Raw genomic sequence first — 12,559 nt, forward strand, 5'->3', positions numbered from 1 at the left:
TACTACCGATCTACGAACCATGTCTACGTTTATCCTCAAAAAGTTGTATAAAAATATGTGCATGTGGATTGAGTGATCCTTGCTTCAATCTTAACAAAAATCGAGGAAGTTTTACTTAAAATATGTTAAAACATTGCGATGAAGTTTAAAAATTTGTTAAACCTAAGATAAAAATGTTATGGCCAATAAATAGGAGCACTCATACCGCACGCTTTAAGAAAACGTCAACATGTTTATTTCAGAAAATAAAGCCTTTCCACTTCTTTTTATAGTATTGAAAAATTGTTAAGAATATGTTAAAACTATTAACAAATTCAGAAATTCCTTGCACGTCCCGTTCCAAAGTTATGACGATTATTTAGGATCACTCACACCGCACACGGGCCGTATGAGTGCTCTTCAAAATAATGACTTTTTATTAATAAATACGTTTTATTTCTGTTGGGAAATGTGTGCAAACTGACGAGCGAATTTGTTAAAGAATAAGTGTGACAAAACTTAAAAGCTGAAGGAAGAAATTAACCTTTATTCTTTCCTCCAATATGCCGTGTGAGTGATCCTTACTTTTACCTCTATCTGCTCATATGTAGTTCGTAGGCAGACTGAGATAGTATCTAAAATTGTTAATTGTTTTTAACAATTATTTGGCATATATTTTGCTTTTATTAAGGTCATAATTTAAGAAATATCAGGCTTAGATGATTCCTAAAGGAAAATGTTGATTAGGGTACGTATGATTTTTTATTTTGAGAGACTGTTTCGATTCATCAGAAGTTTACATGTGAGATTTAATAATATTATTTTATCGTATTTTATAGTCCAACCAAAAAAAAACAGTTTTGTTGAGAAATTTGTAATTTATTTAAATAAAACCGTGAGTATCTTTCTCAATTCATATTACAAGTCAAATTTGAATTCAATCCTATAAACAATTGTAATGTTTCTTTATTTCTATCATTCAAGATGTAGGGGTAAACCACTAAAACTCGCGCTACTGCCGACCGCGGCGACGGACGCCCCCCGCGAGTTTTAGCGGAGGCCCCTAAACCTACTACATATTAGATTGCATTGGTTTTGCATTGTCACGTCTGACGAATCGGAACAGTCTCACAAAATAAAAAATCATATGTACCCTAATCAACATTTTCCTTTAGGAATCATCTAAGCCTGATATTTCTTAAATTATGACCTTAATAAAAGCAAAATATATGCCAAATAATTGTTAAAAACAATTAACAATTTTAGATACTATCTCAGTCTGCCTACGAACTACATATGAGCAGATAGAGGTAAAAGTAAGGATCACTCACACGGCATATTGGAGGAAAGAATAAAGGTTAATTTCTTCCTTCAGCTTTTAAGTTTTGTCACACTTATTCTTTAACAAATTCGCTCGTCAGTTTGCACACATTTCCCAACAGAAATAAAACGTATTTATTAATAAAAAGTCATTATTTTGAAGAGCACTCACACGGCCCGTGTGCGGTGTGAGTGATCCTAAATAATCGTCATAACTTTGGAACGGGACGTGCAAGGAATTTCTGAATTTGTTAATAGTTTTAACATATTCTTAACAATTTTTCAATACTATAAAAAGAAGTGGAAAGGCTTTATTTTCTGAAATAAACATGTTGACGTTTTCTTAAAGCGTGCGGTATGAGTGCTCCTATTTATTGGCCATAACATTTTTATCTTAGGTTTAACAAATTTTTAAACTTCATCGCAATGTTTTAACATATTTTAAGTAAAACTTCCTCGATTTTTGTTAAGATTGAAGCAAGGATCACTCAATCCACATGCACATTATAAAAATGAGGATACTTGCTACCGTAATAAAACTGTATGTAATATGTATCATTTATTTATCTATCTAGCCAAGTCTCAAAGACTGCCAGTTTTCTTTTGCATCCTGTATGCGACGATTGGCACATCTGTGCACAGGCCCAATACCACTTAGTCATAGTAGTTCAGCAAACGTAGAGGCATAGTGATTCGAGTCACTTACACCTTTTTGAAGACGTCGTGCAACTGAACGAATGTAACCTATAGATTAGCAATTATGAAAATGGCAGTTAGATCAATATGGTTCTAGATCTAGCCGTTACTATATTGATATACTTATGCCCGTTTTCACCATCAATCCCTAATTTTAAGTGACCCTTTTGGTAACACATAACAGGCATTTTGTTTTCATGGGGGTCACTTAAAAATTAAGGATTGATGGTGAAAACGGGCATTAATTACTTACTAGTCCATTTGATTGTAAATATTTTACAAATAATGAAGACATCTGCTTAAAATTAAGCGATGTGTGAACGTGTACATAACATATAGTTTTTATTATAACGATGGAGTTCTCGTCGTCAATGATTCTGTCACGATTGTTATTTTGATGATATCTTCACTTAACATTTCAATCAGTTGTAAAGATCACCCTGTTTATGAGAAGAGCAGAAAAAATGCAATCGGGAGGAACGTGACACTGCTTATCATAAGTGTAAATCAATAATATCCTTGTCTCATAAAATAACGTGGACTCATCCCGCCGCCATTAGCTTCAATCCCATAATTTATGCTAAAAAGTAAATGATCTAAAGCCCGGTCTGTGAGCATGTAGAATTTTGTCCAATGACCCCAAGCTACCGCGTAATTATGTTGCTGTCGCGCTCGCACACTTACTGCGGGCACCCGTCGCACAGTCGCGACAGCAATATAATTACACGCGAGCTATAAGGATGGGTAGTTTGGAGTCATTGGACAAAATTCTACGTGCTCGCAGACCAGGCTAGCTACAGCAAGAACGACTGATGAGGCTATCAAAAAATGTTAGGGCTTGGTTGCCGTAGTGTTTTGTAAGTTTGTTATTAGAATAATAGTATTTCTGCAGTGCCCCCCGCCCAAGACCACCAAGAAGGGCGCGAAGGAAGCGAAGCCCACCACTGAGGAGCCCGGATACGTGGTAAGCTTGGTGATGGAGTCTTCAGTAGGTCTAGACAAGTGGCACTTTATGATCGAATCGAAAATCGAATCTGTTCCTCTAACATGAACAACTTTCGTCAACGAATCGTTTGCGTATTCGACAAAATTCGATACTCAACCTTCGAATTAAACTATAACGTGACAATTTTGACTCTCAAAATAAGTTTCGTGCAACCACATCTCATACTAAGTTCACTTTACGACACGTTCACAAGGGCACTGTTATAGTTTTCGTACTAAATATTTTGATGGCGATTCGAATACGCAAACGATTCGAACTCGAAAGTTTTTCGTGCTAGCCGTACCGTTCACGGAGCGATGTAACTCGTAACTCTATACAAAAACGCGGGACCTTTCGACCATCTTTCGATATTAGAACTGTCACGGTTTGCCACTTGTCTAGGGGGCTGACCACTGAAGGCCTCCCTTCACCTGACGGGTAGCACTGCCCATGATTCGTGTAGACTATGTGTTTCGGAATCAAAGTGTTTGCTTCACCATTGTGCTGTACTACGGGGAGAACGCCGAAACGGCGTATTGTTGTATCCAAATTAAGTATATTGTAAACTTACTATTTTTTGACACAATAGGGAATTGGATACTACTTACCTTACTAGATGGATATACTTTAATGAGCAGTCAGAGCCCTGTTTCTTCTTAGTATAGAAATACACACATTTAAAACTTAACTGTATAAATAATTTATTTGTGGATAGTGTCCGGTACCCTATTTCTCTCCCAGTAAAAAACTGTGATTCCGAAAAAATTAAGCAATTGACCAAAGCCTCGTTACTTTAGAACTACATTTTGCTGTAAAAGCACTTATAATTATTATGACTATGACAGTCACTACTCTTTACCGATAAGTTATTAATTTTTGATCAACTTTGTGAAGTCGGGCTTTAGTTCATTGCAAATCTTTGTTGTATCCTTGAAACCATTTTGGTTCAAATGCTAAATTAACTGTCAAATGTAATGCTAAATAAATAAAACTATGTTGGTTTAACTTATGAGCATAGATCGAATAGTAAATAATTGTTGTAGTTGTTCTTGCATAGTTATGTATGGATAAGTTTTCCAGTAAATCAAATGAAGCTTGTGTTGTAATTCCCAGAAAGTACACCTTTTTCGATATATGCTTATAACCACGGTTACGCTATGTAAACTAAATTGTATCATTCCTTTTGTCAAATCAAATCATTATCTTATTTAAACTACTTCAAATAGTATATGTTTTATGTTTGATTATGTTTGTTTAATTGTAATAGAGAATTACGGGTATCAATGCGACATTTATGTAGTACTTACATACAAACTATGAGTATGTCTGCATGCCTTCATTGGTTGGGTTTTATAAGCTGAGGATCCTGGCGAGATGGCTGCACAGAAGTAGCAGCGGTGGGCATAGTCCTGCACCAGTCTGCGCGTGAGTGAACAGAGCTGTAGCCACTTCCAAGCTGGGTTGGAAGTTCCAACCCAGCTGAAACGTCAAGCTGCAAGTATGTAATCATGTATAAATGTCGCATCGAGACCCGGAATTCGCTATTATAATAAAATTGTAATGGAAGGTGAAAGTTTAAATTGTTATTTTATTCATGTCATCGTCATTGTCGTTCGGTTTTCTTCTTTTTCTCTAATAATAAGCTACATCATGCTGTGTCGATATCTTGAATCGGGATCAGTACCCTTATTACGAAAATCTTTCCGAGTTCGAGACGAGAACGTATTTTCTTACTATTCGATCGCACTCGATACTATTACACTTTTATTTGGTGGCACAAAACACTTTCGACATGATTTCGACTGACTAACATCAACTCGAAGTTCAACGACCTTTTATCGAGTATTTTAGAAGCTTTTTTTCATCATATCATATAATTATTTAAAACCATTATTTTACCAATCAATAAATATTCAGAAATTATGTGTAATTTTGGACAGCTTTCGCCTAACAGCGGCAGACAAGTGACAAGCTATAATTTCTCATACTGAGTTCACTTTACTTCACGATAACTATTCGATCTCTGTACGAAAGCAATTCACATAATGTTTCGTGCTTTTGTTTTTAGTTCTCGTTACGACCGTTGGGCGCTGTTTAAGTTTTCATAGTAAATCTTTAGATGGCGATGCGAACTCGAAAGTTTTTCGTAATAGGGGTACAGGCCCCAAAGTGTCCTCCTCACGTGGACCGTCGTTGCAGGTGGCGGTCAAGACGCTGAAAGACGACACGATGGCGCTGAAGGACTTCCTCGAAGAAGCCGCCATCATGAAGGAGATGCGCCACCCCAACTTGGTGCAGCTTCTCGGGGTGTGCACCCGCGAGCCTCCGTTCTACATCATTACGGAGTTCATGTCGCGCGGCAATCTGCTCGACTACCTGCGCTCGGCCGCCTCGGCCACTGCCCGCGAGCCAGCCCCCGATGCCGTGGTGCTAATGTATATGGCCACTCAGATCGCCTCTGGAATGAGCCACCTGGAGAGCCGCTCCTTCATTCACCGGCAAGTGATTTATCTACACTCAACATCAAATAAATCGCACCTTCAGCGACGCGAACTTTAAAGATTTACTTCTGACACAATCATTTTGCCCCAACAATATTGGTGTTATTTGAAAGCCCAATAAATAAACTTAAAGTTAAACACATTTTTTTTTATAAACAACTAGGTACCATAAATGTGACTTGAAAAACACACTTGACACCTCTGGCAGGCCTGGCTCACTCCGCGCGGTACATCCGATAATTACCTACAGCGAAGCGCCCCGCCGGCGGGTATTATATCAGTCGAGTGTCACGACGCGCGCACCCGTCAGGACGCTGGCGTGCGTTGTAGTACCTAATTCTATGATCGAAGTATTATTTAAAAATGGACATAAAGAGAAAGAAATATTGTGCGGCGTTCGGGTGTTTAAATTCGAAAAGAAATCTACCGGATTTATCTTTTTTTTCGCTTCCCAAAGATGCTGAAAGGTATGTTGGCCATGTAGGTAATCAATAATAGGGTATTTGACACCACCAATCAATTGACGTACTTTTTAAAACTGTCAAAACGACACTCTCCCATAGATTTTGTACGGCGATACTAGCATGTGACGTCACAATTTTATCAACTCAATGAAACTACTTTTTACAATTTTAATGCAACCAAAAATCGTAATTTACAGGTAATTAAAAATTAATTAAGTTTTTAAGAACAGAAAGAAGTGTCTTTTTAAAAAAGTTGTGGTTTAGAATTATTGGCGAATGGTGTCAAATACCCAATTCTTAGGATAGTATAGGAACCTAACCTACCATGACTACTGCTCAGAATGCGTTCGTTCGTTTCAGCCAAATTACGTTCACTGCTGGACAAAGGCCTCTCCCAAGGTTTTCCATAATGAATGCGTACTTACATACATACGTGTTATGAGGTACGTACCTCATGACATATAAGTAGATTAATTATTTTTTTCACTAGACATCAACCCTAACAGCGTAAGAAGAGTTCAGAGGCACGCGATAGAAAGAGACAAAACTTGTAGGTGAATAAAATTGTAGGTACGTAGTGCTGTGCGAGCTGAATTCCACTGTATCGCGTCGCAGCAAGACTCGCATTTATTTAAATCGTCTTGCGGAGTAATCCTTCTGTACCTGTACTATTACTTATTCTGTGCCTCTGGGATCAATTAGACCAATTTTTATGGTTACAAAACCAAATAATGATCTCACGTGTCCTCTTTAACAGATGGATAGCGAATAATCCCAACTTAACAGTTTTATAGCCATAAAAGTTGGCTCAAGCGTAACTTTTATGGCTTTGAAGATTTTTTTGAAGAAGTGACTCTGGATTCTTCTACACATTTTTGGGGTAAAAACTTTTCCTTTAATGAAATGAAGTTTAGAACTAGGCTTTCAAATGGTACCAATGTTGGAGGGAAGTGGGGATGCATACGTTTGAAAATGCTTGTCGGGGGAGGGTCGATTTTTGTGATGACCAGTGTATTTCTCTCTCTCTCTTTGTCACTACACACTCTTGCCAGAGTGGTCGTGGTCGCCACACCAGGTGTGGCAAGCCTCACAATCCGTCGCCATTCTTCCCGCACTGCAGCCTTTCTTGTGCACTCGTGGAGTGGATTTCTCTCTATGTCATTACAAATCTAGCAAAGGTTTAGGACAAAACCTCCTTGTATGCTCGGATCGTCTTCGGAATGTGCTACGTTCTCTGAAGAACCACTGTTTCATAATCAACACCAATAAGATTTCTTCCTTTGTCGCAATTTAATGTATGTCCTAAGGTCCAGAAATACTCGGATTATAATTATCTCATCGATGTTAAAAAGGTATTATTTTCCTCGTGTGGATACAACTTACATGGTGATATAATTCTATTTGCAATAGACATGATCTACTTGAAGAGAAGGAATTATTTTGTGTCAATTTAAATTGCGATTTGGCACTCTAGGGACGAGCTACACACCGGTTTTAATATCATGTAAATACAAACTAGGTCAGTATGCTGACTACGTAGAAAATGTTCCAGATAGTTATAACTGCAGCGACGCACGCTTGCGTCTGATAGCAGGAAATTCAGCGTAACTCTCAGAACCTATCGTTCGTGTTCCTGCGACGCACTGCGCCCCAGTTAGCAAGAATGTCACAGGCTCTACGTGATCGTCACGTTTCGGGAAGCGTCCCGATCTAGGCTGCCGTTGATAGACGAACGGAACTATGTAGGACTAGATAGGCTGTGTTGATCTGGACTATTTCTCACTCATTCAATCTATTTGCGAGCGAGCGAGAGATGTGCCAGTTGTGCCGGCGAAGTTTGTATTCGACAAACTACATATTGCTTAATGATATCAAAAACTTTGACATTATTAGTTTATCTTGTTCACCAGTGCGGGGCCTGTCTATAACACATGTTTTATTCCAAACAGCCTGTCTAGTACACGCCTGGCAGTGTATACTTAACGAGGACTAAGTTTAAAGCTGACGGCACGACCTAGTTGTAAGCTGATGCTTATTAATATCCTCTCGGAAAATGAAAATAAAAAGCGATGTGCGAGACTTTTATAGATGACAAAAGTTCATAGCACACGATCACAGGCTTTCTAAGGATTTCACATTACATTACATCTTTTATCAGTGTATTTTGTAATGAATAGGTGACATCCTCAATTTCTCTTTAATTGCACCTGACATTAGGTGATGATAAAATCTCAGTGTAAGCTTGCTCAGTTCATACTTAGTTAATCAAGTCTTAAAGGTGCTCACCACACATTATAGTGAAGCGGGAGGACCCGTTAGGAGAGGGTCCAATTCCTATGCATGGTGAATCGCTTAGGTCGTATCCAAACAATTTCAAGACATAATGAGGGCTATCGTTATAGCGCTCACCAGTTTGCGCCACTGTAGAGTAAGGTCCTGTCACTTGCTAGTAGCGAAGACAGTGGCACCATCTGGTGAGTGCTAAAGTGGTAGGAGGACTATCGCATTTGCACTCATCAAGATGGCTCCACTGTAGAGTAAGGTCCTGTCAATCGCCAATTGGGTGCCAACTGTTAAGTATAAAAACGATAGCCCTCATTTGTATTTTGTTAAGAACAGCAGCGTGTTCTGAGAGTTTTAAAACCTGTTACCGACAGACGTTTTCATTCGCATGACTAGTTAGGTTATAGAACAAATGTTATACCACATTTTGTCCCACAGAGACCTGGCCGCCCGCAACTGCCTCGTCGGCGAGAACCACCTCGTAAAAGTGGCTGACTTCGGCCTGGCGCGGCTGATGCGTGACGACACCTATACCGCGCACGCCGGCGCAAAGTTCCCAATCAAGTGGACGGCCCCCGAAGGCCTGGCGTACAACACCTTCAGCACCAAGTCCGACGTCTGGGCCTTCGGGATCCTGCTCTGGGAGATCGCCACCTACGGCATGTCGCCCTACCCCGGGGTGGACCTGGCTGACGTCTATCATATGCTGGAGAAGGTAAGTACAGATGAATGTGATCTTTGTGGATGTTGATACTAGGTTCAAGATGGCGTGGTGTGATTCTCAACGATGGATTCCGTTTTTGTCAATAACGCCCGTGTCCACAAACATTACTATCAGGTCTTCCAGTGCGTGTGCGCGTGTGGACGCACAGGGTGACACACGAACCAATCACAGAGCTCAATTCAACGCTGTGCGTTCGATTTGCTGATTCGCTTAAACAAGCTTCGTTTGTGAATACGAATATTTGACACTCGTAACGAACTAAGTCGCTGACATAGGCCGACGGATTAGGAAGCTGAAGTGGCAATGGGCAGGGCGCATAGTACGCAGAACTGGCGATTGATGGGACAGCAAGGTTCTGGAGTGGAGGCCGCGTACCGAAAAACGCAGCGTGGGACGTCCACCCACAAGGTGGACCGACGACATCATAAAGGCAGCTGGAAGGCGCTGTACGCAAACCGCTACCAACCGGGCAACATGGTTGGAAAGCATTGAGGGAGGCCTATGTTCAGCAGTGATGATGATGATGATGATTTGACACTCGATATTTCATCAGGCAGGATTAAGAATCTGTCGAAGGGTTCTGTATGATACGACATTTTAATTTAAGTTACGCTAAAGGAAGTATAGATTCAAAGTTATCTCTTCGCAAAGTTAAAAACTACATAACTTGTTTCAGCTCTCAAAATAAATATTTTAAGGAAGGTGAACGCATTTCATATTAATCCGCAGTTTCATCGCTACTGTAGTATTTAACTATTGCATTAAGAAACCTCTAGTACCCATAAGTACTTACTGTAGAAGGTACATTTACATTTTTAGATGATATCAATGCAAATATCCATAGAGCACGTTTCAGATACAACCCTGCAATTTCTAAGTAATGTGACGAAAACCACAACTAAGCGTTATTAATACACTGACATGTTTTAGTCCCTATTAACGCAGATTCAATTATAATACAGTGTGAGTCACGTTAAAGTGTACATATGAAAATAGATGAAACTAGACCTATTTTTATCGACAAAAAAGTGGTCAAAATTTTTTTTAGATTTTTTTTTAATTTTTTATAGATTTTTTTTCCTTTCAAGTACTTATTGTAAAGAAATCGTAATAACTTTGAAACTAAGAGGTATATCCTGATAAAATAAAAATAGTAAATCATAACAAATGTTGTGATAGGGATAGAGACATGCAATTTTTGGTTTTACAAAGGTAATACGATAGAGAATAATACAAAACAATAAAAACCACCTGTTATAGGGGCATTTTTTGGAGAAATTTATCAAATAACCAAAAAAACACGAATTTTTAAGCAGATTTTTTTAAAAAAGTATCATTTTTTATTATTTGTTGGCTATTTTTGTGTATTTTATGTATTTTTTTAGTATCGCCTGTTATTTAGCATTATCACTGTTTTTATTTTATCAGGATATACCGCTTAGTTTCAAAGTTATTACGTTTTCTTTACAATACGTAATTGGAAGAAAAAAAATTCTATAAAAAAAAAATCTCAAAAATATTTTGACCTCTTTTTTGTCGATAAAAATAGGTCTAGTTTCATCTATTTTCATATGTACACTTTAACGTGACTCACACTGTATAATTAGTGCCCAGGACGTAATCTAATGTGCTAATTATCTCGGGATCCACTTACCGGCGCTAATGGATTAATCACCCTAACGCAGTTACCTACGCCGACGTCCACTTAGCATAGTATAGCACTAATTGCTCTGATCACTTAATAACTAATTAACACAGTGTAGAATCAACTATAGTAAAACGTAAACAACTGTATCAAAAGAAAATCGTAAGTAACAAATCTTTGGGTACACAGCACAACTTTTCTAAAGAACACAATCGCCCTGATCTTAAGAACTCAGTAAGTTTTCTTTTTATCAACTGTAAGGGCCCTCCCACACCGGCGTTTTGCAAGCGTTTTCAAAGCGGATTCGCGGCAATCCGCCCAGTGTGGTAGTAGCTCATAACTGTAACTGTAAAAAAATCGATTGAGTTGGATCTTCCAACCAATAGTGACGTCGTCAGCTTGTATTGCCCTACAAAATCTACAGAAGAATAGCGTTTACACATAAAATGTATGAGTAATTTAATGTCGTATATCATATTATTGTGTTATTCGTTATTAGCCTACCATCCCAAACTAGCTGTGCACTAATTAATCGAAACAAGCGTAGGTATACCCAAGATTTTATATGAAGTTATTGGTTGCCAAACAGAAATAAACAGAACTGTATTATAAACATTCACAATGTTGTTTTATTGCAAGGTAAAAAATAATAATTTGAGACTATCTAGATAGGACACTGATTTTAACACGGTTTTAATAGGTCGTCGTGTATGTAACTAAGTATGTAATGGATAAGAATCTGAATTACACGCACTACTAATTCTTGTATCACCATGATGTAGATTAGATCACAATACAATATTATGGTACCATCGAGTTGGTCTGATGATGGGACTGGAAGGTGACCATAGGAACTACTAAACGAAACGGCAGAATCGCATCGAGTTTTGGTTCGTTGGATTTGTCTTTTCGAGCACTTTAGTGCTAGATGATGTCCAGAGTCCTGATGATTCAGCCGTGAGATGGCCATAGGAACTCTAAACTAATGTGTGTTTTTAGATTTTTAAACTATTAATTTTACTCTGTAGATGGATAGATAATAACTTCGTAATGTCAAGGGTCATTCTAGCGATCGATACGGATTCAAAGGCTTTAGAATACACTAAAATAGCAGGTATAATACTAATGCAATCAACTAATGCGGGAATATCCAAGCGAAGGGGAGATTGCACAATATTCTTTCAATTTTGCAAATTGAAATGTTACGAATACGTAGTCGCAGGGTATCTAGTTTTGATTTATTATCTAGGTAAAAAAAACTAGAAAAATCCGTTTTAAACAATGAATTGAAAGTAAAAAAATAACTAGATCTTATTTAAGACTTGCGGATTAGAAAAAGTTTTTTTTACAAATCTTAATCATTTTTTCTTCTTGACTTGATAATTCAGCGGATTATCAATGTGTTTGATAATTCAAAATTGCAATATATTTCGATTGATAATATAGACCCTGGGATTATCTTATACACGCATTTGAGTACCAGTAAAGAAAGGTCCGAAGTTTAGGCACAGCTATTAAAATACAGGATTTTACATAGTTCTTAATAAACTTCATTATTATCACATTGTTACTCGTGAAATACAATCAAATCAAAGTATTTCACCAATCGCTGAAAGCCGTTTAGAAACTTATTTGTCAGATAAACTACAGCTGTTGAATGCACAGGTCTCGGTTAAAGTTACCGGGCAAATTGTGGTAGTCAGAGTAAGTAGCCTTTGTTTGTTTGATAACTATCTGAAACTTGATTGAACGGTGAAACTGACTTTAAAACTTATTGTTCTGCTGTCATTTGTTATTCAGCTAGTTCAGTCACGCAGTTTGCGCCTTCACAAAGAGCACGGTCGCTTTCCGTTTAACGTGAATCAGTGCTGGGATTTATATTCAGGCGCTGTAAATTGTCACGTTCCTAGATAAATATATCAGAAACATAATGTTTTAGCTAAAGGAACGCTGAAACTGACC

At 38.1% G+C, this 12,559-nt stretch overlaps 1 protein-coding gene across 1 annotated transcript in view; it reads left to right on the forward strand.

Moving 5' to 3' along the window:
* LOC114358466 (tyrosine-protein kinase Abl-like) overlaps positions 1-12,559 on the forward strand; it is a gene marked incomplete at its 3' end in the record, with an annotated part of 45,748 nt that overhangs the window by 11,942 nt on the left and 21,247 nt on the right. Inside the window, exons 5-7 of the mRNA XM_028312439.1 lie at positions 2,888-2,959; positions 5,180-5,478; positions 8,667-8,943. Coding sequence (XP_028168240.1) covers positions 2,888-2,959; positions 5,180-5,478; positions 8,667-8,943 — 648 coding nt within the window. The remainder of the gene's footprint in view (positions 1-2,887; positions 2,960-5,179; positions 5,479-8,666; positions 8,944-12,559) is intronic.

This window comes from Ostrinia furnacalis, unplaced genomic scaffold, assembly GCF_004193835.3.
Source record: "Ostrinia furnacalis isolate ACB-3 unplaced genomic scaffold, ASM419383v2 OfSCF3958, whole genome shotgun sequence".
Classification (NCBI taxonomy): Eukaryota; Metazoa; Arthropoda; class Insecta; order Lepidoptera; family Crambidae; genus Ostrinia; species Ostrinia furnacalis.